General features: G+C 39.0%; 5 protein-coding genes, 1 long non-coding RNA gene, 2 other non-coding genes and 1 pseudogene across 8 annotated transcripts; 3 read left to right on the top strand and 6 right to left on the bottom strand.

Moving 5' to 3' along the window:
- Nucleotides 1–2,786: 2,786 nt before the first annotated feature.
- On the bottom strand, nucleotides 2,787–5,876 carry LOC115681166 (probable LRR receptor-like serine/threonine-protein kinase At3g47570). The gene is made up of 4 exons (XM_056309352.1): nucleotides 3,959–5,876; nucleotides 3,746–3,865; nucleotides 3,290–3,667; nucleotides 2,787–3,137 (listed from the first exon to the last, which is right to left on the bottom strand). Exons 1-4 carry the CDS (start codon nucleotides 5,874–5,876, stop codon nucleotides 2,947–2,949), a joined length of 2,607 nt encoding a protein of 868 aa, XP_056165327.1. The 3' UTR covers nucleotides 2,787–2,946.
- A 3,351-nt stretch (nucleotides 5,877–9,227) lies between these two features.
- Nucleotides 9,228–13,261, bottom strand: LOC115681156 (uncharacterized; annotated as a pseudogene).
- Nucleotides 13,262–17,593: 4,332 nt separating this feature from the next.
- LOC130140057 (rRNA 2'-O-methyltransferase fibrillarin 2-like) lies at nucleotides 17,594–20,153 on the top strand. The gene is made up of 3 exons (XM_056318416.1): nucleotides 17,594–17,750; nucleotides 19,413–19,481; nucleotides 19,809–20,153. Exons 1-3 carry the CDS (start codon nucleotides 17,631–17,633, stop codon nucleotides 19,989–19,991), a joined length of 372 nt encoding a protein of 123 aa, XP_056174391.1. The 5' UTR covers nucleotides 17,594–17,630; the 3' UTR covers nucleotides 19,992–20,153.
- LOC115669118 (small nucleolar RNA snoR60) lies at nucleotides 18,332–18,404 on the top strand. Its single transcript, XR_004004291.1, has one exon. It is a non-coding gene; the product is annotated as a small nucleolar RNA snoR60 (small nucleolar RNA).
- On the top strand, nucleotides 18,583–18,653 carry LOC115669117 (small nucleolar RNA snoR60). The gene has a single exon (XR_004004290.1). It is a non-coding gene; the product is annotated as a small nucleolar RNA snoR60 (small nucleolar RNA).
- A 603-nt stretch (nucleotides 20,154–20,756) lies between the features above and the next one.
- LOC115667494 (uncharacterized) lies at nucleotides 20,757–21,716 on the bottom strand. Its single transcript, XR_008818074.1, has 2 exons — nucleotides 21,448–21,716; nucleotides 20,757–21,004 (listed from the first exon to the last, which is right to left on the bottom strand). It is a non-coding gene; the product is annotated as an uncharacterized LOC115667494 (long non-coding RNA).
- An 18-nt stretch (nucleotides 21,717–21,734) lies between these two features.
- Nucleotides 21,735–22,288, bottom strand: LOC130134643 (probable LRR receptor-like serine/threonine-protein kinase At3g47570). The gene is made up of 2 exons (XM_056309341.1): nucleotides 21,967–22,288; nucleotides 21,735–21,823 (listed from the first exon to the last, which is right to left on the bottom strand). The coding sequence occupies exons 1-2, from the start codon at nucleotides 22,286–22,288 to the stop codon at nucleotides 21,735–21,737; spliced, it is 411 nt and encodes a 136-aa protein (XP_056165316.1).
- Nucleotides 21,973–23,161, bottom strand: LOC130140054 (probable LRR receptor-like serine/threonine-protein kinase At3g47570). The gene is made up of 2 exons (XM_056318409.1): nucleotides 22,445–23,161; nucleotides 21,973–22,322 (listed from the first exon to the last, which is right to left on the bottom strand). Exons 1-2 carry the CDS (start codon nucleotides 23,159–23,161, stop codon nucleotides 22,314–22,316), a joined length of 726 nt encoding a protein of 241 aa, XP_056174384.1. The 3' UTR covers nucleotides 21,973–22,313.
- Nucleotides 23,162–23,234: 73 nt separating this feature from the next.
- LOC115667493 (LRR receptor-like serine/threonine-protein kinase EFR) lies at nucleotides 23,235–25,295 on the bottom strand. The gene is made up of 3 exons (XM_030589065.2): nucleotides 25,290–25,295; nucleotides 24,691–24,826; nucleotides 23,235–24,594 (listed from the first exon to the last, which is right to left on the bottom strand). Exons 1-3 carry the CDS (start codon nucleotides 25,293–25,295, stop codon nucleotides 23,237–23,239), a joined length of 1,500 nt encoding a protein of 499 aa, XP_030444925.2. The 3' UTR covers nucleotides 23,235–23,236.
- Nucleotides 25,296–25,725: the final 430 nt, after the last annotated feature.

The raw sequence follows: 25,725 nt of genomic DNA, 5'->3' as shown, positions 1-25,725 counted from the left end.
AGTGAATTGGTAAACTCGTGTTTTGAATTGCATTGGATCGACCTAATCATGCGTTGGTAACAGATTATTGGTCACAATTCTATATCTTAGTCACTTTATTTTGTAATTCCTTAGATGTTAAGACAAGTAGCTGGTGCAATTTTTTGCAAGTCTCCAGGAGTTGTGACATCGGGAATGATCCCATCATAGTTGAGGCAGGTTGAAAAACCAATATACTTGGAAAAAAGAAACACTTGAAATGTTACTTTTGAGGAGAGAAAGGTAAACAATTTCTTTGGGTTGTGGTTTATTTTTTGTAGGCGAACTGTCTCGATTCTATTATTTTCTCATGTCCTGTCAGATTTCTCATGCTCTTATCATTATTTTTGACTTAGCGCGTGCAATGACAGGACTTATTATGAAGTGGTGTTGGATGCACGTGATTTGTCTCTCTGATCACCTGAAAGGTCTTTTTGTATGTACATATGATAAAAGTTCATGTGATAATACTCACGGAAGTCTCTAGGCATTGGACATATCAATTGAATACTGACTATAAAAACACTCGCATGACTTGTTGAAGCACTCGTTACACTAGACTTAAGCTCTGGGTAATGAAGTGTGTTCAATATACGTCAGAGGGAGAGAAATGCAAGGTCATTTGTCTGTTACTTGGATAGCCTTTCTACCTGTTTAGAGTGCTTTATTAGAAGATGTCTCTCGTTAATATGTGATGTTCAATGATATGTGGTTACATCTCAGGGAAGAATTTTGGCTCTAAATGCATCATATTTTCTCAAGGCTGGAGGTCACTTTGTCATCTCAATTAAGGTATATCTCTCTCTCTCTCTCTCTCTCTCTCTCTCTGTGGACAGATGCGCACTTGGTTTTTCTTTATTATTGAGATGTAGCTTGTTGGATTAGAGGACTGTTGGTCACACTTATATTTCTTTATCACTTTATAATCCCTTAAAAAGTACGAAAAGTAGCTGGTGCAAGTTCTTGCAAGCCTAGGAGATGAGCAGTGACATCAGAAATGATCTTATCATATCTGAGGAAGGGTGAAAACCAATCCTCTTGAAAAAAAGAAACACTGGAAATGTTGCTTCAACGAGAAGAGATGGGTATCAATTCCTTTTGGTTGTGCTTGTTTTTGCAGGCAAACTGTATCGATTCTACTGTTCTTGCCGAGATAGTATTTTCCCGGGAAGTGAAGAAGCTGCAGGCGGAGCAGTTCAAGCCTTTTGAGCAAGTTACTCTCGAGCCCTTTGAGCGAGACCATGCTTGTGTCGTCGGTGGCTATCGCATGCCGAAGAAACAGAAAGCTGCCCCCACATCATAAAAAGTCCCAGGTCGCCTTAGTTGTTGTTCAATCTCCTATCTTTTAGTCTCTCAGGATGCACTTGAATGTCAATCTTGACGTATGTCTTTAATAGATTGGAAGTTGGAACGCCAATGTATTCAAGGTTTTTGGGAGGCTCTTGAAATATTCTGAAATGAGTTCACATTTTTTACCTTAGGGCCGGTAATTCAGTTGATATTTTTCCATGTCCAATTATCAATATCCAACTTTTTTTTTGGTCTGAACATGTTTTGTGTAAACCGTGTGAATAACAGATTATAACAGGATCAATGATAATTAATTTGAGGTCGTATAGAATGAAACACAAGTACAAAATCCACTAAGTTTTCTCAAATTTTTGTCTTTTGCATGAAAATAAGTTGTTTTCAGATGGCAAAAGGAAATTTTTACTGAAAAATGTATAATGAAAAGACAATGCACTTAATTAAAAACTTTTAATTATTGCCACACCAACGGCCCAGAGAGTTATAACAATCTCAATAGAGGCACTTCACACTCACTTAAGAGGTCGCTCTGATTCTGCGTTAACAAGAACAGTTTGGAACTTGCATTAAATGTAAAAAATAGTTGATCTGCTTGGACAAATTGTTCACAGTAGCTGCAGTAGCGAAATCTTGCCCATGTACAAGAAATACGATTTCGACAGCCAGATAGGATTATTTGATTTGCTTCTCAAATTCCTGCTCTGCCCCATGGATGACTTGTACATGAAAAGGTTTGCGAAAGAAGGAATGCATCAAGCCGTCATCAAATTAAAATAGCTACTTGCAGTTCTTGCAGCAATTGGGCTGAAACCCGAGTTTTATTGAATAACAGACAAGGTTGAGTTCTCATTTTGAGCCAGGCCAAGATCGGAGAACCGTTGCCTTCCCTAAATCCACTACTGTACGAACGTAGCATGTATCCCCTTTTTCTGGTGTTAAGCATGGAAGAAGAAAAAAATCCTACCGAAATTGCAGAAACCGACTCCAAGCACTCCTAGGTTCATATAACCTGGAAGAGACATGTAGATTCATACTTTCAGCAAAGCAGATATTTTTAAGCATACTCTTAATAAAGCTACATAAATGTCCGCAATCCATCGAATTTGGTGCAACTGCGAATGCATAGCCGAACATATTTAAGGGATGGAGGTTTATGATTAGCCTGTCAACTGCTTTGATCACGAGAATTTCCTCATGCTGCCCTTAGAGTTGTAACAATGATTCTATAGGATGAATTCTCTATTTCTGTGATGTGCATTCATGTGATTCAGTTGGCAATTCATGCCTTTTTGATTCACACAAAACCAGAAAATTGATGAATCATGTGTGCATTTTTTAGTTTATTCACACAAGCAGGCACATGAATGCGTGCTCATCGGTGCATATAGGGCAATGATCTGGAAAATAAAAGGCAGAAAAGCCATTGATCTCATATATTACCTATCCTTGTAAACCAGCTGCATGAAGTTTATTCCTGATAAAATGCAGCTGAGCTGCAACTTCCGCGATGTTCGTCCGCTCTCTGCGTGCTTCGACAGAGCAGGCAACCCCGATTCTATAGACCATCTCCAGACATTCGCGAGCTGCATCGCCTTGGGCGGTGCCCATATGGCTCTCCATTTATTGAAGTAGAAAAGGATCAGTAATCTCTAGGGGTTGTTCAGGCAAGGCTTCCTTAACGAACTTATGAAGGTTAAAATTTTCTCGAAACCTTTCGTTTGTTGGACTCACGCCTGTGAACATCTCAAGCAAAAGAATGCCATAACTATAAACATCGCCTTCTCTTGAAACCACGCTTTCCTTTCCGTATTCTGCGCTTCGCGCTTCATTCCAATTGCAAATAAAAGATAAATAATTGCAGCACAAGCGGCTGAGGGAAAAGGAAATAGCACGAAAACACTTGGGCATTATTAGAATATAATTTGTTCGTTTTCCTTTAGGGGACAGAGGAGAGGAGACTCACCTGGAGCAGCATAGCCGACAGTTCCTCTAACACCAGCAGAGCTTATTTTCGCTTTAGTGTCATCGGTGGAATCAATCACGACCTTCGCCAAACCAAAGTCTCCAACATGTCCAACCATTTCAGCATCTAGCAGGACGTTACTTGGCTTCAGATCACAATGGATAACAGGGCTTTGAAGGTGGTTATGGAGATAGTCTAATGCTGAAGCAACATCGATGGAAATATTTATCCTCTGGATGAGACTCAATTTATGCGCATTCCCATCTACGTTAGCTGATGATGGACTTGGATGTAGCCAATCTTCTAGGCTACCATTGACCATGAACTCATAAATCAAGGCCTTAAACTCGTTGCCCCTGTAATCAGTGCCCGAGCATACTGTTAAGACTTTCAAAAGATTACGGTGTCAGATGTTCCTTGAAGCCTTGCACTCGGTTATGAAGCTCTTCACAGCACCATGAAGCGTCAAATTAAGTACCTTGGCAGCAATGGTAGTTCCATTCTCATCAAGGACTCCCTTGTATACAGATCCAAAACCGCCGACCCCGATCAAGTTACTTGAAGAAAACCCGTTGGCTGCCTTAAGGAGAATTCCTTAAGATAGATTCAATGATGAATCATCTTTGGAACTTGAAGCCGGTTCTGTTCTTTTCTTCATCTTCAACCAACCAGAGTACATAACGGCAAGAACAAGAGCTATTCCAAGAGCCCCGAAGAAAATTGAGATGGCGAGCTTCCACTTAGGGATTAGTCTTCGGCCTGAGTTTCTAGAGCTGCATTTCGGGAGATGAAATTCGGGCATTCCTCCGCAAAGCTTGTCATTTCCAAAGACAAAAGTAGCGTTGACATTATTAAAGATTCCTCTAGTTAATAACATGCCATCGAAGTTATTATACGACAAATTCAGGATCTCCAAATAGTCAAGTGCCTCAAAAAACTCTGGAATTTCACCGGATAAATTGTTGTGTGAAAGAGCTAGCTCCTTGACATTCCTCAACATACTAATAGATGAAGGAATGGAGCCTCGGAAAGAGTTCTCCTGCATTTTGAGCACTTCCAATCCAACACAACTGCCAAGATTGGCCAGAATGTCGCCTTCTAACATGTTTCTAGAGACATCTAATTGAGTCAAAAGATTCAATTTCCCGACTTCCTTAGGCAGGACACCAGCGAGATGGTTCCGAGACAAGTTTAGAAGTATAGACAGTGATGAGAGACCTATGAACTCTGAAGGTATAGTTCCATTTAAGTTGTTGCTAGAAAGATCAAGCTCCACCAAACTTCGGCACTCTGATAGACGTGAAGGAATGTAGTAGTGAAAGTTATTGTGATCGAGATAGAGTCCTGCTAGCTTTACTAGGTTTCCTAATGAAGAAGGAATTGCCCCGGAAAACTTGTTATGCGATAAATCTAGTTCCACTAAGTTATGAAGATTTCCCAAAACCGAGGGGACTGTACCTGAAAGCCTGTTGTGGTCCAAAAGCAACCTTTGCAAGTTGATGAGATTTTTGGCTATTCGAGGAATCGTGCCAAACAGTAGATTCTGGCCCAGCGTCAATTGCGCAAGAGTAACGGAGAAATTACCGATGCACTCAGGCAATGTCCCACCAAAGCTGTTTCCATATATGGACAACAACTGTAGATTGGTGGTGTTAGTCAACGAGCAAAAGAAGCTCAAATCACCGTATCCTCCGCTTCCCAGATAATTATAATTGAGGTGCAATATTTGGAGCTTGTTTAAGCGGTCCAAAGGAGGCATGTTCCCTGACAGTTGGTTCTCATTGACTTGTAGCCACAATAAAGCGGTTGCATTAGACATTGACCGAGGAATCGCTCCAGTGAATCGGTTACCGGCGATGGTGAAAATCCCGATGTTTGGAAGAGTGAAGCCTATATTGGCAGGAATATTCCCTCCTATTTGGTTGTCATCGATGCTGAGCAGCTCCATGGAAGAAATATTGAAGATAGATGGAGGAATTGTGCCAGACAACTTATTTTGTGATAATTCAAGCACTCTGAGTTTGGTTAGTTTTCCCAGAGCTTGGGGTATCTTCCCACCTAACTCATTGCAAGCAAGACCGAGAATCTCTAACGATGACAAGTTTCCGATGGATGAAGGAACAGTACCCGTTAGATAGTTGCCAATTAAAGCAAGATACTGAAGCTCCAGCAAAGAACCGAGCTCAACGGGAATTTCTCCGACCAGCCGGTTGCCTCCTAGGCGGAGCCATGTTAGGCGAGCGCAACGCGACAGGTTTCTTGGGATTTCACCTTCCAATGTGTTGTAGGCTAATCGCAAGACACGTAAATGGTGCAAATGGCCGACTTGTTGCGGGATTTCATGATGGAAACTATTGTTGTGGATCATCAGGACTCTCAAGGAGCTCAAGTTTCCAATATGAGGGGAGATGGATCCCAAAAGTTTGAGGGCTTGTAGGTTGAGTACAGTGACTCTGTGGTGTAGGCGACCGCACGTGACACCATGCCACTGACAGTGGTCGGTCGTATGGTTCCATGAATTCAGCACACCGAAAGGGTCCTCAGTTACCGCGGCCTTGAATGCAAGCAACGCGAGCTTGTCTGTCATGTTATTAGCTGAAGAGACTAGGCAAATGCACGGCAAAAGCACTACACATGTGAAAAAGAGACGACATGACGATGAGAACTCAAGGAAAGACAACTTGAGAGGCATAGTACTTGAGGTGAAATCTTAATCGATAGCTAAATGATGCAAGAACGTTGGAAAAAAGGGATTTTCGGGAGCATGAACAGGTTTTGTTGTAATTTGCATGTACATGCTATGATGGAATATATATATAAAAGAGGTCTTTGTAAGTCAATTCTGAGCCGTGCATTGCAAGTTAATGAGCCATCCCGCTCCATAAATCACGGTAAAGTTCTAGTATCGGGTATAAACGCAAGAAAAAGAACCCTTTCTTACTTTTTAAAAGAGCCTTTTTAAAAAGAAACCAATTCCCTTTTTAACTTTGAAGAATCATATAAGATCATTTTATGTGACTGTTGACACCTAAATTTTGACTAACCATTTAGTGATTAATTGCATAGAAAATTAGGGATTAAATTTTAACCCCTAAACAAAAATATCAAAATCGCATATCATGTAGTTTAGGTTCATATAGATTAACTGCATTCCACATCGAACCGGCGGTGGCAAGTGAACTGAAAATCCATCGCGCAAACCGAGCTCGAGCACTGAACGAAACTCGGCTCACTCGGAAGACGGGGGCCGAAAATCACAAGTCTAAAAGGCATTGGTTGTCTTAATTTGAGCTTAAATCAGCCCATTAAGCTTAATTAAAGAAAAGCCCAAATTAATTCAGTCAATTTGGAATTAAATAAAAATTAAAGGATAAAGCATAAGCCAAAGCCCATTAGGACTAGGAAACCCAGCCAATTAACCTAAGGTTGCGATATAAATATGTGATTATACCCCCACTCAAGAGGGAGGCTCCCAGAATTTTCAGAGATCAGAATTTTCAAAGAGAGCACGAGAGACACACTTGAAATCGAGAGAGATAGTCGGTTGCGCACGTGCACATCCGCCATGTCGGCGTCGCCTCTCCGCTGTGTCCGTGCTTCCTGCCGCTGCCGCTTCCGCCCGACGTGAGTGAACTGCTTGTTAATTAGAAATCATATTAGGATTGTTGATGTGATTTTCTAGCTAACAATACAGATGCTTACGTTGTTTCGAGGTAAGTAATTCTCCCAATCTTGCAATTTATTTAATGTTTTGATTATTGAGTGTTACTTTGGTGGTTTGCGCACCCGCATGATCACCTCACATGCTAGTGACTAAGTTAAAATGGATCCAAACTGCCTGCATAAATATTTTTGAAAAGAAAAGGTACCGAAAGGGCGTTAGACTAGATTTAGCGTAACCAAGTCTCCAAGCTTAGAATCTCTGGTTCGTAGGCATAAAATATATCTCCCTATGTTTTATTTAGGTTTATAATCGACCTACCACAAATAGATTAGTGGCGACTGCAAGCATGAAAACTTTTGCATGTTAAAAACTTAAACCCTAAGTCGCGAATTGGTAGGGCTTGGGAGGGCCCAAGTTAGGCTTAGTCTTAATAATCCATTAGCCTAAGAAATTTTAGTTCGCGACAGTGACGATCTGTGACGATCTCACACAACCCGATCCATTTGGACAACATTGGAGTTAGGATAAAGCTTTAGTACAGGCAATTGATCAAAGCCTAGGAATTTATAAAACATATATGTTATTGTTACATGGTAAAATATCAATTTGCAAATTTAGATACAAATGACGCAATATGCCGGTCCATGTTAGTAGACAAATGATCTCCATAGACCAATTTGGGCGATAATAAAGAAGATGATCCGCTAATCTTTAACTGACATTTATGTCTTGAAGAAATCAAGAACTGGGCCACACAAACAAATCCAAAGTGTGTACATTTCCCCCGCACAAAGTGTGAAGATTTGCCTCCCCATGGCAGTGGCTGTTGCCGTGCAAAGACGCCCCCACCTTTCAAAGGTGGGATTTCTATCATAGATCGGAGTTCTCCCTCCTCTTAGTGTAGCTTATGACACAAGACAGTCGTGAAATTTGTCAACACCGGTGTTAGGTTTTTCAACCCCATTGTCTTTTTTTTTTTTGTCATATGATAAAAAAAACCAAAAAAAACATAGAAATTTAAGTCAAATACCATAAATTCTTAATCAAGTCCTGTAGATACTCGATAAATCAAAACAAAATCACCCAAGAAATGAAGAAAAATCAGGACATGAGTTAAGCCATCAATCAATTATGAAGTCATCCTTTAAAATCAACTCGTATTTTACTATTCACAAAAACAGAATTCAAAACTAAATGTTCTATATATATGTGAAATATTCATAAAACAATATTAAAGTACATTGAAAATTTAGAGGATTTCATATTCTACGTCAAAACTCTTGCTGGTTCCGACGAATACTTTAGGTCCAACTAATCGGATTTGGAGAAGTAGAAACTTGATTGGAGAACTCATGCAACTTCAATAACTTGAGTAGAAAAATTTAAAGTTTAAATACTTATTAGAAATTTCTGCTAGTTAAGAGATTAAAATTGGAATTCTATCTAGATCTTATTTCAGACCCGTGTGTCGCGTGTTTCCAAAAAATTTGACCATTTTGCTTTTCCCAATTATAAAGCGAGTCACTTTACAATTGTTTTTAACCAAAAGAAGACTCATTGACTGTCAAATCAACTACAATGACTGACCTTGACTCCGCATGGTGCTCTTTTCTCACGGCCATTTTTAGAGCAAATGCTTTCATGGACCTGATTCGCATATGGATCGAGTTAATAAAGCCGTCAATACGACATTTCTTTCTCATCCACTCTGGACAGGGCGGACACAATTGTATGACAAGTGACTAATTATGCTTTTTATTCGCAATTTCATTTGAAAACAAAAGCATCATGCAAAAAAAACAACTATTGATATTTTGAGAATAGTCTTCAAATAATAAAAGAGAAATTGAAAAAGAAAATTTGTTATAACTATTTTCTATAATGAAAACACAACAAATCGAGAATGAGAACACGGGTTTGAAAGTGAAAAGTTCCGCCTCAAAAGGCACCTTCAAAGATCACAAACCCTTTTTTTCCAATCCGACTATTTATGCTTTCTACACTGGGGTCAAGAAAAATCGTAGAGGACACGTAGTAAAAAGGAATTGACTCGAAAAGGAATTGTTATTCCGTGTGCGATTCGGTTTCTTTTGCTTTTTCCTAGAAATAGGGTGGAATGCTCATTTTGGGAGTGCTTATTCCTAGAATGGCCATTCCATTCCTAGACAAAATATGAAAAAAATAATTTTACAAAACTATTTCAAGTGTAATCTCGATTTTTTTCTTACATAATATAATATTTTTAAGACACTTTAGAATTTTCGATACTATCCTTTAATTGGTAGGAGAGTTTAAAGACTTATAGTGGTTATAGAGAGGCCTTTTTTTTCTCATGCCGGCTAACACTCTCTGCCTTCCTTTGCTGCTCGAGACTCGGAGCTTGTTCAAAACTACAACACGCTTCAACGGAGCAACAGTTCTGCTAGGATTCGACACACAAATACAAGGAAATAGAGAGTAAAAGCAAGAAAAAGAAATTGATACATAAAATTTTTATCTTGATTCACCCTTAAACTAGAGTTACGTCTAGCAGAAAATTCTACTATAATTAACACCTCACATTTCTCTTTTACATGACTCTCAATTGCAAGAAAAAGAGAATATATATAGGCATTCAGTAGTTATTCTTTAACCCAAACCCAAATTACCAATAAAATACGGGCTTAAATTACAAAAGCTCTCTGGCGTCAAGGAGGCGCTGCCCCTACGACCCCCGCCAGGGCGGCTCCCAAAACCCCCCCGCTCACCGAGGAGTGAGACCCCTATGCCTTCCTGTCGTCGGGAAATATGAACCACACCCCAACAAATTCCACCTTGCAAGTAATACATAAAGTAAGTTATGCGTATATTTCGAACAGTAAGAAGCATGTACAGAAAGGATCAGGGCATTCTAAGATGTAATCATGTGTATTAAGGTAAGGCATGCTTGCAAAGTTCATTGCATCATGCTTTCGAGTATTCATCAGGTTCTTTCACCAAGCAATGTCTTGATTCCAAGAAATACCACGCGGTAAACAAGAGGGAAAAGAAGTGCAAAGTTTACCAGTTTAGGTTCAAAATCCAGTGGCCATAACGTCGAAGTTGTATCTTATGATTTGAAAAGCTTAGTAGATTAGCATGATATCTATGTCTAGCCAAACGAGCTAACACCATTGTCGTAAATTCAGAATTTACTTGCGTGTGCAAGATAGGATCAACCAAGCCACTAACAATTAGCGATCATGGATGTGAAACACTAAAAAACCAGGACGGAGTTCCAGTGTTGCTCTACCAGGAATGTTCAAGTGATCCCCATGACCATGATGTGTCATTTAAGCTGATTACGCAGCTTTCATGCTCTATCCAAGGTTTTGCATCACACTTTTCCTGTTGTAGCTAGAAATATCACCTAGAAGAGGTGAATAGGTAATTTTAAAACAACTTGAAATTTTAATGTGAAAGTAAGACAATCAAGTTGATTATTATCAAAATCGAGTGAAGTTAGAATCTGAATATTGATAGTGATACAATGATATTCACAAGTGTGCGAACTTCTAAAAGGTAATAAGCAAGAGTTGAGAAATGGAAGAAATTGCACACAAAATTCATAATAGTTCGACTTAAAGCAAACTTATGTCCACTCTTCCACGCTAGCAGCCTACTGCCTGGTATTCACTAGTCAATCGATAAGAGGTTACACATGTGAGTGATGATACTTTGATTTGTGATATGTCTCACTATATCACACAATCACTCTTTCATTGCCTCTCAAGGATTACAATTTGTAGCTCCGAAAGACAAGTATGAAAAATCGAAGTTCTCTTGCACTTTGGAATTTATGATTCTGGACACTCTCTTCTTTTCGGCACCTTGGTCTCCTTTTATATTCCTCCACTTTCAATCTACCTATTGGACAGTCTTCAGAGGATCACTCTCCAATAGACCGTTGGATGAGATTACACGATTGAGTAGCCATTGAAAGATAAAATCTGAATCCCCGTTGATTTGGTCACCCATACAAGCAAATCTTCAGAATTCTTCGATAAATAAAAGTAATTTGTCATTGGAGTGATTGTCAATCAATCAAGATATCTTGCGTAAAGAATGTTGTTGCAAAACAATCTTTAATATTGAAGGTCAATCATTTCTTTCTATATAGGAAATCCAAACCAGATAACTAGCCGTAATGGTTGATATTTTGCGTCTGAACATATCTCCATGCGTCTGAATATGTTTCCAAGAGTAGATTTAGCAATATGATGATATTCATCTTTAGAATAGAGTTTGAAGAAATCAAATGCTATGATGATATCCACGTATAAGGTTTGCCAATATCCACACTATTGCTCTAATAATATACATACAATAATATTGATGATATCCACGAAGTGCGCTGCTGATATCTATGTCATAACTGGCTTCTGATGATATCCAAGTTCAATTGTCTGGTAATATCCAAGTATATTGGCAATCGTGACTCTACCTTGTTGTTCACCCTTCTATGGTACTTCCAAACTTTACCAAACTCCCCGTTCTAAGCTTGTTCATCTTCTACTTAGGTACCTCCAGCTTGTAGACACTTTTATGCCTAATGCCTTGTTTACCACTGATAGATAACTCATAACCTTTATACGTTCTTATTAGAATATCATCTACATAACGGCTTGTGTATCTTTCACCTGGTTACTCAACCATTAAATACGTTGGTAGCTTTTGATTATTTTGTCATATTCAAAATATCATGAGGGATTTTCCTAACATTTCCCAGTTTAGAGGAGCTCTATCTGTCGACAATTGAGGAAACAAAGGGGCTTAAACGCCCATCAAATTCAGCACATGTGCCCAGAAAAAGTTTTGGTTTGATCGCAACCTTAGATAGGTAGGTTACTATAATCTAATCAGCGATAGACTTGCTTATAATCTTTCACTGCCCTCTGAACTTATTATCTTCAATCAGCAGAGCTTATTTCACATGGCTGCTGATGGATAGTAAAAACTAACGTGATGGTGATTTTATAAGTTGTTAATCCTAGAGATAAACGTGGAGACCTTAATGCTAGACTAGACTCATGCTTGAAGGGACAAATCTAGAGACAAAGGACCTATCTTTTGCTATCATTTGTTGCATCAGATCACCCAAAAACGTAGGAAGAACGATTGACAGTACCGAGGTTTAAAGGGTGGGAACTGAGATTAAAGCACCAACCTTCGAAAGGGTTCCTGTTCTTTCTGGATTCCCTCCCAGCATCAACTTCTACAAAGTCTCTGACCTTATTGAAGCCGGTTGCAACATTACGATCTTCTCCACTTTCTTTACAAGTAAGCTTGAACTGCTCAAAGAAGGCATTATCGACACGCTTCTTTTCTACAAATGCTTTCTTTTTGCAGTCTTGTGAATTGCCCAACTCGTTCGCATCTCTAGTGCCCAGGAGTGTCGAAAACGGCTTTACCTTGCCCTGCCAAGGAAAGAGCTTCCCTCTCTTAATCAATTAGTTATTCATGCCGCTGAAAATGATTAAGTGGAAAGGAGCACGTATTTGAACCAAATGATTCAAGCACAAAATCAAAATGACCTAACTAAAATGACTGGGAGAACAATTCGTATCCAGACAAATGCCACATGTTATTCTTGTTTGGTAATTTCTCATAAATAAGTTAAGCTCTTGCAAAGAAGAAATGGTCCCAGACTAGGCATGCACGCATTTTACCTGCAATTAGACACGAACTAAAAAGAGAGACTAAATTATTGCAAGGTTGGGCTGTGATTGGTTTCTACAATCAACACAGTCAAAACGAACTTCAGGTTCTCATCACTATATGTCAGGGAAACAAAGGGAACATCTGCGCTGTCCACACAGAGATGGTAACGACAGTCCTAGACAATTGATTCAACACTCCCAATATGGCTTCCCCAAAACCCGACGGCCAAGTAGAAAACGACAGGATTCCAAGACTTTCCTTCACTTTCTTGGCGGCCAAACACAAGTTCGGAGACAAACAGTACCTGAACCGTGCCCGGCGAAGCAGAGGTTCTTCGCAGTTTCCGATCGAGAAACTCGGACAGAGAGACTCGCGTCGGGCCCACTTTCTTGTCTCAGTGCGCATCCTCCTTGGCGTCCTTGCCTCTGATCTCACGACCCAACAAGAAAGAACCCACAAAAAAAAGGAACACCCAGAGACACATTAACATCAACAGCATAGCAATTTTGAAGGATCAAGAAAGGTAGGTACATGATGGACTAATCTTACGGGTTCGAAGAAAGAAAGAAGGCCGGCGACTTGATCGACCGCTGCCCGAACACTTGGAATGCAGAATCTTTGGAGCTCATTTGCGCTTGAGACTATAATTCTTCGGCTATTTCAATGTTCTGTTTTTGAGCTCTTCCATTGGCGCTTGAAGTTTTATGGCGCCATCGCTTCAAAATAAGGAACTGGAAGAGGGCTATAGTCTATTGGGCCTACTGGTCCAAGTATAACGGGCTCGTCGATAATCAATTTGAGGTTGTATAGAGTAGAACGAAAATACACAACCAATTAAACTTTTTTAGATTTTTCTTATTTTTTGCATCCAAATAAATTGTTTTCAAACGGCAATTGAAAAATTTCTTAATGAAAAGACAATACACGTAATTAAAAACTTGTAACTTTTTGCCTAGAACCACGAAATATCTCTACAAACTCTTGTTAGCGAAATAATCGATCAACTATATTTGGTGATCAGGATAAAAGTAAGGATTGAATAAATTTTATTCTATTCGATATTTGGTTACTGTCCAAGACAAAATAAGGTCATAAAACAATAATAAAATTCAAATTTTAGAATTCCATGTGGAGAGAGTGTAATAAAGATGGATAAAAATTCCATTAGGCTATTTCCATCCTATATGACTATACCTACTCCTTTTTTACTAATAGACAAAATCGATCTTAATGGTTTTCATATTTGCATAGTTGTCTTTAACCTAGTTATTTTCTTTTCATGATTTCCCATCAAATTTAAACTTTTTGCCACTTAGAAAATAAAAACTAGTCTCTTATCACAAGTAATTTATTATTTGTCTCTTCCATCTCAATAGCTCGCTTTCTCGGTGAATTTTTTTTATTCATTTAATTTCATTATTACAAAAAAAAAATTCAAGTCTCTTTATTTATAATATCAAAGAATTTGTGTTTTTTCTTTACTATTGGTGAGACATTTTTAAGCATGCGAGACGTTATAGGAGTATCTAGAAGTACACTAAAAAATTCGATGTGAATAGGTTATACACATTAAAGTATCTTGTTTGTAAATACTCCATGAATGATATTAATGTTTATCAAACCGAAATTAATGAAATGTCATTGACACTTAACAAATATCTTCTTTTGTGCAAAACTTTACTTTAATTTAATTTCATGTTCTAAATTCCACATTGACGAATGTAATTGTGATTTTATTTTGAAAATCTTTCAAGAGGTCTAATCATCTCATTATACATATGGTTTATACCACGAAAAAACCCAAATTTTTATACCGGTGACAGATTTACCCCAAATTAATTTTTGGATTTCCAAAAATCTCAAACTAGTACACTTGTGAAAAATCTACCTCAAACTAATTTCTGAATCACCAAAAACCCCAAACTGGTATATTCGTGACATATTTACCTTTCGTTAGTTTTTGTCAAATTTTACCGTGAAGTTGCTGAGTTTGATAACACATGGCAATAACTCAATTGACATGACAAGTCCATGTGAAAATCCATATCAGTTTGGGATGAAATTATTACATGTGTATTAATTTGGGTTTTGGGTGACTCAAAAATTAGTTTAAGGTTAATTTGTTATAGGTGTACCAGTTTTGGGTTTTTGATGACCTAAAAATTGGCTTGGGTTAAATATGTTGCAAGTGTACTAGTTTGGAGTTTTTTGTGATATTAATCCTTATATGTATATATAAAAGACAATTGATAGGAAATATTTTAATGGTGATATGCACAATAAAATAAAAGTTTACAAACATGTAATTATGTCCAAAATTTTTTTATGCTTTAATCTTTTGAGGTTCTACCTTACAATTAATATATAAATATTGATCGATAACGCAAAACAAAACTAGGTTTCTTGATAATTTCTCTTTTCAATTAAGTTGATTTTTGCATAAATAAAATCTAAAGTAAAAAAGGAAAGATGGTGCGTTTAATATAAATGAGATATCCACAAAAAAAAAACAAAAAGTGTTTTAGTATTAATTACAACAACTGGATTTTACATAAAAATTATATAAAAAAACTAGAAAAGGGGGAAAGTATGTAAATTTTGGACAATCACTTTAATTTGTAATTGAATTATTGAAGACAATTGAAAAATGGGTGAATTTAATAATGCAGAGTGGAAATATCCCGCCGTCTTTGTATAAAACCTCCATTTGGAAAATAAAATAAAGTTTACAAACATGTAATTGTGTCCAAAATTTTTTTATGCTTTAATCTTTTGAGGTTCTACCTTACAATTAATATATAAATATTGATCGATAACGCAAAACAAAACTAGATTTCTTGATAATTTCTCTTTTCAATTAAGTTGATTTTTGCATAAATAAAATCTAAAGTAAAAAGGAAAGATGGTGCGTTTAATATAAATGAGATATCCACAAAAAAAAAACAAAACGTGTTTTAGTATTAATTACAACAACTGGATTTTACATAAAAATTATATAAAAAAACTAGAAAAGGGGGAAAGTATGTAAATTTTGGACAATCACTTTAATTTGTAATTGAATTATTGAAGGCAATTGAAAAATGGGTGAATTTAATAATGCAGAGTGGAAATAGCCCGCCGTCTTTGTATAAAACCTCCATTTTGGAAAACCCTCTCTCTTCTTTACCCTCTCCTTCACCTTACCTCTCGTGGGGTAACATGCAGCTTCACTCTCTTCCTCAGTCAATCTACCTCTCAGCTGATACCAGCAGCTCTCCTTAGCCTCTCGCAAGCCATCACCAAGATGAGGCCGCCTCAGAGAGGTAACTCTTCGCCGTGTCCCTTTTGTTGCGACTGAGTGGGAAATGGAGGGAAAGAGGAGTTCAGCTTTGGGTGTTCGGTGCATGCCTTTCTTTTCTTGCCCTTTTGGTCCTGGTCTCACTTGAAAATCACGGGCATGGGTCAGTTCTTGAGCTGTTTTTAGCAACCGAGGATGATACTAAGTTTTGGTTGCGGTTTGCTGCTGTAGAAGTTTGTGGGATGCTGATACTGCTTGCGTTCTGTGATTCTTGGTAGTGGAAGAAAAGCGTGGGGTTATTGTCTTCTGCTCCGGGGATGAGCTGGGGTTGTCTTTTTTGAGATTTTGCGTTGATTTACACTCGTGTGAGCCAGTTCCATGAGATAGTGTCTCAGCTGTTGGTGACTGATTTTGTGCTGCCGTCTCTGCTTTGTTTTGCCTTTCAATGTGCTATTTTTCACTCTACTTGGAGACCGTAAACGGGGTATTCGAGTGCTTATTTATTTTTTGACAAATGGTCTTGTTTGGTCATTTGCAGGTCGTGGAGGCGGCGGTGGCAGATTTAGGGGGGGAAGGGGTGATGGAGGGAGAGGAAAAGGGAGAGGCGGTGGCGACAGAGGTGGTGCCATGAGAGGGCGTGGTGGCGGATGCGGTGGCGGTGGCCGTGGTGGAAGAGGACGCGGTGGTGGTAGAGGTGGAACGAAAGGTGGAAGCAGAGTTGCGGTTGAGCCTCATAGACATGAGGGGGTGTTCATTGCTAAGGGCAAAGAAGATGCTCTTGTTACAAAGAGTATGGTCCCTGGAGAGGCAGTCTACAATGAGAAGAGAATCTCTGTGCAGGTGATTATGTTTTTTTATTCATCTTGCTAGTGATTGCTAGGCATTTTGCACTGATTTAATCGGTTTTCAAATACTACAACTGATAAGCTCCCAATTCATCTCAAAATATAATTTCAAAAAAAATGGTGAACAACTTGCTTATCTAGAATCAACTGGTTTTTTAGACTTTTACTAATGGTTCTAAGAATGCTAATATTTTTTTGCTATCGATACTTATGCTACCCCAAATTTGATTATCAAAGGAGCATCTGGCTTGGAGTTGATTATTTGATTTGTGTGAGGTTCCTTTTGCCAGGGCTATAGGTAAAGAGTTTTCTACTGTTTAGATCTTCCTGTTTTAGGAGCTTAATAATGTCGACCTCCCTTACATTCTTTGACTATCATTCTCATGTTAAATTTGAAAGCTTCTTTGTTTTCATTTCCCTAGAAATGTAACTAAGCTGTATTTCTTTGTGTTTATTCTCTTGTTAGAATGAAGAAGATGGAAGTAAAGTGGAATATAGAGCGTGGAACCCCTTCCGATCAAAGTTGTCAGCTGCCATTCTTGGTGGGGTTGATGAGATATGGATTGTGAGCATCTCTCTTCCTTTTTCTCTGGTGTATTATAGATGCGTAGCTTCTTCCATATCACTGATCATGTTTCATTTTTTTCAAATTCAGAAACCTGGTGCTCGAGTTCTCTATCTGGGAGCTGCTTCTGGGACCACAGTATCTCATGTTTCCAACATTGTTGGCCCTGTAGGTCGTTTGTTTTGGAAGAACGATTCTTTTGCCAAATGACTTCATCAGACGACTGACTTATTGTCATGTGTTCCTTTTGGCAGACAGGAGTGTTTTGTGCGGTCGAGTTTTCACATCGCAGTGGAAGGGACTTAGTCAACATGGTGAAGAAGAGAACAAATGTTATTCCTATTATCGAAGATGCTAGACATCCAGCCAAGTACTGTATGTTGGTTGGAATGGTGGATGTAATATTTTCAGATGTTGCTCAGCCAGATCAGGTATTGACTTGTCTTTTCCTATGAAAGAAATTGCATAATTTCTCTTATGAAGGTCTTCCTTGCCAAAGTGTAGGTCCAGGGCTTCATCTTGCCTCTGGACCACCGAAAAGGAAATCCTATGTAATGCATCCTACCTTCATTTCTGTTTGACTTACTGCGTGGTTTTGTTATATGCTCGTAGCAACTTGTTGCTCTATTTGGATTTTTCTTCTTTTATGAAAATGCAGATTTATTACCTTTTGATCGTTTGGAAGCAGATTCCATGAATTGTCGACCTTTTTTTTTCCTGATAACGCAAATCAATGTTTCTTTGCAGCCTTCATTTTTATGATTAGTTTCATCTTTGTGGGAGTCATATTCATGCCATGGATTTTTTCTCCCTCATGTATCTGTGAGGCTTTGTTTTGTATGGCCGGGATGACTTGTTATTTGGGGATTAACTTCTTGTTTGGTGATTTACCTTTTCTTATATATATCTATATAAACTCCTGTCACTACTGTTTTCTTCATTGCTATGTTAAGCGTAAACGTTTTGCCCCAGAACTGTGCTGTGTTTTTTGTTTTCACCAAGAGGGAAACTTATGCACATAAAGAATTTACTCGGATTGCCGTTCAAGACAGCATGGGTGATGCAAGCTCGAGTTTTCTGATGCATAACTGCTTGGCTCACTCCATAAACCTTTTTGTTTTCGTTAGTTCTAATTTGATTTACTTTGTGAGAGTTGAGAATATAGTTGAATCTTTTCTTCCTTTCCTTTTCGTTAAAGACAAGTTTTTCACATGCCTTCAGGCCGGCAAATTCCATGACTATTCCCTGTACTTGATTATTACAAAGCATTTGATGAAATACTCGGATTCCCCTTCAAGACAGTTTGGGTGATGCATTCTCGAGTTTCTGATGCAGGGTTTGTAGCTTTTCAAATTGTTTCTGTTGTACGAAGCGTAAGGATTTATGAAAATCAAGTTTGTCATTAAGGTAGTGTGCATGACAATATAGTATTACTATCAGCGAATACAATGTGCAGCTTCCCAAATTTTTTAGTCTGGTTAGGTCCTTATTCATTTAATTGTCCTTTTGATCAATTGCGGAGTTAGGTTACCATTTCGAACTTTGTCAATAAGGTTAACCTGCCCTCCAGATTATGGCATGGTCGTGTACATTATGTTGCCTTTACGGCTTTGGGCTAGGGGATCTTAATCTAATAATTACTCAAGCATATGCTCAATTATAAATTTGCATGTCTTGTCAGATTGCGCGGTCTCTTATTATTATTTTTGATCTAGTGCGTGCAATGACTTGACTTATTATGAAGTGGGGTGTTGGATGCACGTGATGTCTCTCTGATCACCTGAAAGGTCTTTTGGTATGTACATATGATAAAAGTTGCTGTGATAATACTCGTGGAAGTCTCTCTGCATTTGACTGTTTTAGTGTTTATCAATTGAATACAGACTATTAAAACACTTGCATGACTTGTTGAAGCACTCATTACACTAGACTTAAGCTTTGGGTAATGAAGTGTGCTCATCTTACGTCAGAGGGAGAGAAATGCAAGGTCATTAGTCTGTTATTTGGATAACCTTTCTACCTGTTTAGAGTGCTTTACTAGAAGATGTCTCTTGTTAACATGTGATGTTCAATGATATGTGGTTACATCTCAGGCAAGAATTTTGGCTCTAAATGCATCATATTTTCTCAAGGCTGGAGGTCACTTTGTCATCTCAATTGAGGTATCTCTCTCTCTCTCTCTCTCTCTGTGGACAGATGCGCACTTGGTTTTTCTTTATTATTTTTCTTGAGATGTAGCTTGTTGGATTAGAGGACTGTTGGTCTCACTTGAATTTCTTTATCACTTTATAATTCCTTAAAAAGTAAGACAAGTAGCTGGTGCAAGTTCTTGCAAGCCTAGGAGATAAGCTGTGACATCAGAAATGATCTCATCATATCTGAGGGAGGTGAAAACCAATCCTCTTGAAAAAAAGAAAGTAGACTGGAAATGTTGCTTCAATGAGAAGAAACGGGTAATCAATTCCTTTTGGTTATGCTTGTTTTTGCAGGCAAACTGTATCGATTCTACTGTTCCTGTCGAGATAGTATTTTCCCAGGAAGTGAAGAAGCTGCAGGCGGAGCAGTTCAAGCCTTTTGAGCAAGTTACTCTCGAGCCCTTTGAGCGAGACCATGCTTGCGTTGTCGGTGGCTATCGCATGCCGAAGAAACAGAAAGCTGCCCCTGCATCATAAAAGGTCCCAGGTCGCCTTAGTTGTTGTTCAATCTCCTATCTTTTAGTCTCTCAGGATGCACTTGAATGCCAATCTTGATGTACGTCTTTATTAGATTGGAAGTTGGAACGCCAATGTATTCAAGGTTTTTGGTAGGCTCTTGAAATATTATGAAATGAGTTCAGATTTTTTACCTTAAGGCCGGTAATTCAGTTGATATTTTTCCATGTCCAATTATCAACATCTAACTTTTTTTTGGTCTGAACATGTTTTGTGTAAACCGTGTGAATAACAGATTATAATGGGATCAACGATAATTAATTTGAGGTCGTATAGAATGAAACACATGTACAAAATCCACTAAGTTTTCTCAAATTTTTATCTTTTGCATGAAAATAAGTTGTTTTCAGACGGCAAAAGGAAATTTTTACTGAAAAATGTCTAATGAAAAGACAATGCACTTAATTAAAAACTTTTAATTATTGCCACACCAACGGCCCAGAGAGTTATAACAATCTCAATAGAGGCACTTCACAGCTCACTTAAGAGCTCGCTCTGATTCTGCGTTCACAAGAACAGTTTGGAACTTGCATTACATGTAACAAAGTAGTTGGTCTGCTTGGACAAATTGTTCACAGTGGCTGCAGTATCGAAATCCTGTCCATGCAGGAGAGATGCAATTTCGACAGCCAGATAGGATTATTTGATTTGCTTCTCAAATTCCTGCTCTGCCCCACGGATGACTCGCACATGAAAAGGTTTGCGAAAGAAGGAATGCATCGAGCCGTCATCAAATTAAAAGAGCTACTTGCAGTTCTTGCAGCAATTGAGCCAAAACCCGAGTTTTATTGAATAAAACACGAGATTGATTTCTCATTTTGAGCCGTGGCCGATATCGGAGAACCGTTGCCTTCCCTAAATCTACTACACTAACATAGCAAGCATCCCCTTTTTTCTAGTGCTAAGCATGGGAGAAGAAAAGATTCTACTGGAATTGCTGAAACCGACTCCAAGCACTCCTGAGTTCATATAACCTGGAAGAGAGATGTAGATTCATTTTTTCAGCAAAACTGATAGTTTTAAGCATACTCTTAATAAAGCTACATAAATGTCCTCAATCCATCGAATTTGGTGCAACTGCAAATGCATATGCCAAACAGATTTAAGGGATGGAGGTTTATGATTAGCCTGTCAACTGCTTTGATCACGAGAATTTCCTCGTGCTGGCCTTAGAGTTGTAACAATGATTCTATAGGATGAATTCTCTATTTCTGTGATGTGCATATATGTGATTCAGTTGGCAATTCATGCCGTTTTGATTCACACAAAACCAGAAAATTGATGAATCATGTGTGCATTTTTGAGTTTATTCACACAAGGAGGCACATGAATGCATGCTTATCGGTGCATATATGGCAATGATCTGGTCGTCCAAGGGAAAATAAAAAGCAGAAAAGCCATTGATCTCATATATTACCTATCATTGTAAACCAGCTGCATGAAGTTTATCCCTGATAAAATGCAGCTGAGCTGCGACTTTTGCAATGTTCGTCCGCTCTCTGCGTGCCTCGACTGAGCAGGCAACCCCAATTCTATAGACCATCTCCAGACAATCGCGAGCTGCATTGCCTCGGTCGGTGCCCATGTGGCTCTCCAGTTCTTGAAGTAGAAGAGGATCGGTAATCTCTAGGAGTTGTTCAGGCAAGGCTTCCTCAACGAACCTGTGAAGGTTAAAATTTTCTCTGAACATTTTGTTTGTTGGACTTATGCCCGTGAACATCTCAAGCAAGAGAATGCCACAACTATAAATATTGCCTTCTCTTGAAACCACGCTTCCCATTCCGTATTCTGCGCTTCATTCGAATTGTAAATAAAAGATAAATAATAGCAGCACAAGCGGTTGAGGTAAAAGGAAATAGTGCGCAAACACTTACTGCATTATTAGCGAATGTAATTTGTGCGTTTTCCTTTAGGGGACAGAGGAGAGGCGACTCACCTGGAGCAGCATAGCCAATAGTTCCTCTTACACCAGTAGAGCTCATTTTTGCTTTAGTGTCATCGGTGGATTCAATCACGACCTTCGCCAAACCAAAGTCTCCAACATGTCCAACCATTTCGTCGTCTAACAGGACGTTGCTTGGCTTTAGATCACAATGGATAACAGGGCTTTGCAAGTGGTTATGGAGATAATCCAATGCTGAAGCAACATCGTTGGAAATATTTATCCGCTGGATGAGACTCAATTTATTTGCATTCGCGTCTAAGTCAGCTGATGATGGACTTGGATGTAGCCAATCTTCTAGGCTGCCATTGACCATGAACTCATAAACCAAGGCCTTAAACTCATTGCCCCTGTAATCAGTGCCCGAACATACTGTTAGGACTTTCAAAAGATTACGGTGTCGGACATTCCTTAAAGCCTCGCACTCGGTTATGAAGCTCTTCAAAGCACCATGAAGCGTCAAATTAAGTACCTTCACAGCAATGACAGCTCCATTCTCATCGAGGACTGCCTTGTAAACAGATCCAAAGCCGCCAACCCCGATCAAGTTACTTGAAGAAAACCCATTGGTTGCTTTAAAAAGAATTCCGTAAGATAGATTCAGTGATGAATCATCTTTGGAACTTGAAGCTGGTTCTGTTCTTTTCTTCTTCTTCAACCAACCAAAGTACATAAGAGCAAGAACTAGAGCTATTCCAAGAACCCCAAAGAAAATCGAGATGGCGAGCTTCCACTCAGGGGTTAGTTTTTGGCCTGAGTTTCTAGAGCTGCATTTCGGGAGATGAAATTCGGGCATTCCTCCGCAAAGCTTGTCATTTCCAGAGACAAAAGTAGCGCTGACATTATTGAAGATTCCTTTAGTCGGTAACGTGCCTTCAAAGTTATTGTACGACAAATTTAGGATCACCAAGGAGTGAAGTGCCTCGAAAAACTCCGGAATCTGACCAGATAAATTGTTGTGTGAAAGATCTAGCTCCTTGGCATTCCTCAACATACTAATAGATGAAGGAATGGAGCCTCGGAAAGAGTTCTCCTCCATTTTGAGCACTTCCAATCCAACACAACTGCCAAGACTGGCTGGAATGTTGCCTTCTAACATGTTTCTAGAGACATCCAATTGAGCCAAAAGCTTCATTTCCCCAACTTCCTTAGGTAGGACACCGACGAGATGGTTCCGAGACAAGTTCATAAGTATAGAAAGTGATGAGAGACCTATGGACTCCGGAGGTATGGTTCCATTTAAGTTGTTACTAGAAAGATCAAGCTACACCAAACTTCGGCACTCCGATAGACATGATGGAATGCGGCCGTGAAAGTTATTGTGTTCGAGATGGAGTCGTGCTAGCTTTACTAGGTTTCCTAATGAAGAAGGGATTGCTCCAGAAAACTTGTTATGCGATAAATCCAGTTCCACTAGGTTATGAAGATTTCCCAAAACCAAGGGGACAATACCTGAAAATTTGTTTTGGTCCAAACACAACCTTTCCAAGTTGACGAGATTTCCGAGTTCTCGAGGAATTGTGCCAAACAGTTGATTCTTGGTTAGCCACAATTCTGAGAGAGTAACGGAGAAATTACTGATGCACTCGGGCAACGTCCCGCCAAAATTGTTGCTTTGTATATCCAAGAAGAATAGACTGGTGGAGTTAGTCAATGAGCACAAGAAGCTCGAATCACCGTATCCTCCGCTTCCCAGATAATTATAATTGATGCGCAATATTTGGAGCTTGTTTAAGCGGTCCAAAGGAGGCATGTTCCCCGAGAGTTTGTTCAAACTGACTTGTAGCAACACTAAAGCGGTTGCATTAGACATTGACCGAGGAATCGCTCCAGAAAATTGGTTAGAGGAAATGGTGAAAATCTCGATGTTTGGAAGAGCGAAGCCTATATTGGCAGGAAGATTCCCTCCTATGTGGTTTCCACCGATGTCGAACACCGTTAGAGAAGAAAGATTGAAGATAGATGGAGGAATCGTGCCAGACAACCTATTTAGTCCTAAACCAATTATTTTAAGTTTGGTTAGCTTTCCTAGAACTCGGGGTATCTTCCCACCTACCTCATTTCCATTGAGACTGGGAATCTCTAACGATGACATGTTTCCAATGGATGAAGGAACAGTTCCCGTTAGATAGTTGACAGGTAAAGCGAGAATCTGAAGCTCCAGCAAAGAACCGAGCTCAAAGGGAATTTCTCCGACCAGCCGGTTGCCTCCTAGGCGGAGCCATGTAAGGCGAGCGCAACATGACAAGTTTCTCGGGATTTCGCCTTCCAATGTGTTGTTGGATAATCCCAAGACACGTAAACGGTGCAAATGGGCGACTTGTTGCGGGATTTCGTGATGGAAACTATTGTTGCTGAGCATCAGGACTCTCAAGAAGCTCAAGTTTCCAATGTGAGGGGAGATGGATCCCGAAAGCTTCAGGTCTCGTAGATCTAGTCCCGTGACTCTGCTGTGCAGGCGACCACACGTGACACCGTACCACCAACAGTGGTCGGTCGTATGGTTCCATGAATTTAGGGCCCCGAGAGGGTCCTCAGTTATAGCAGCCTTGAATGCAAGTAACGCGAGCTTGTCTGTTTTGTTATTTGCTGAAGAGACTAGGCTAATGCATGGCAAAAGCACTGCACATGTGAAGAAGAGACGACATGATGATGAGAACTGAAGGGAAGACACTTTGTGAGGCTCCATAGTACTTGAGGTGAAATTTTAATGGATACCTGAAGCAAGTAAGAAGGTTGCTGAGAAGGAATTTTCAGGAGCATGAACAGGTTTTATTGCAATTTGTATGGAGATGCTTCGATGGAGAAGATATTTGAGTAGGAGCTCTTTGAAGTCAAATCTTAGCCATGCCCACTAAGTTGATAAGCCATCCTGCCCCATATATCACGGCAATTTGTAGTAACATGACTCGTTTTGTTCCCTAGCGAATGAGTTGCCTTCATGCAATCAATTGACAATGGTTACGTTATGGACTAACGTGATATAAACGCCAAAAAGAAAAAAACTCGAAGTGAATGGTTCCTTTTTAACTTTGAAGAGTCTTATAATACCATCTTATGTAATGACCAAACCCGATCCATTTGAGCAATGGTGGAGTTACAATAAAAATTTAGTGGGATCAATTGATTAAATAGAACTTATATTGACAGGAATATATAACCATTTCAACATAGAATACCAATTGGCAAATTTTGATACAAATGGCGCAATATGTCAGTTTCAAATAATCCTATTACGTTTTTGGACAAAAATTATCTCCTTAGACCAATTTAGGCGATGAATTGCAAAGAAGATGATCCGCTAATGTTTAACTGACATTCATGTCTCGAAGGAATCAAGAATAGGGCCTTACAAATGAATCCAAAGCGTATACATTTCCCTACACATAGCGTGTAGATTTTCTCTCGCCAATGTCGGTGGCTATCACTTTGCAGGGACCTACCCTCCGAAGTGGGATTCTTGTCACGAATCAGAGTTCTCCCTCGTTTTAGTGTGGTTTATAACACAAGACAGTTATGGGATCAGTCAATACTTGTGTTGGTTGTTTCGAACCGACTATCTGTTTGTAGATTATGTGATTAAAAAAAGCGAAAAAAGACACGGAAATTTAAGTCAAATACCATAAATGCTTGAGCAAGTCTTGTAGGTACTTGATAAATCAGAACTTAAAGTGCGAATGATAACCATTCTATTCTATAAATCAATTTTTGGTCAGAAATAGATTTTTTTTATTTCTATTTCATGGACGATTT

This window comes from Syzygium oleosum, unplaced genomic scaffold (assembly GCF_021117445.2).
Source record: "Syzygium oleosum isolate NSW1041296 unplaced genomic scaffold, Sole_v2.1 Sole_v2.01, whole genome shotgun sequence".
NCBI classification, from domain to species: domain Eukaryota; kingdom Viridiplantae; phylum Streptophyta; class Magnoliopsida; order Myrtales; family Myrtaceae; genus Syzygium; species Syzygium oleosum.
Note: the sequence above shows the minus strand (reverse complement) of the source record. Positions and strands in the feature narration are given on the sequence as shown.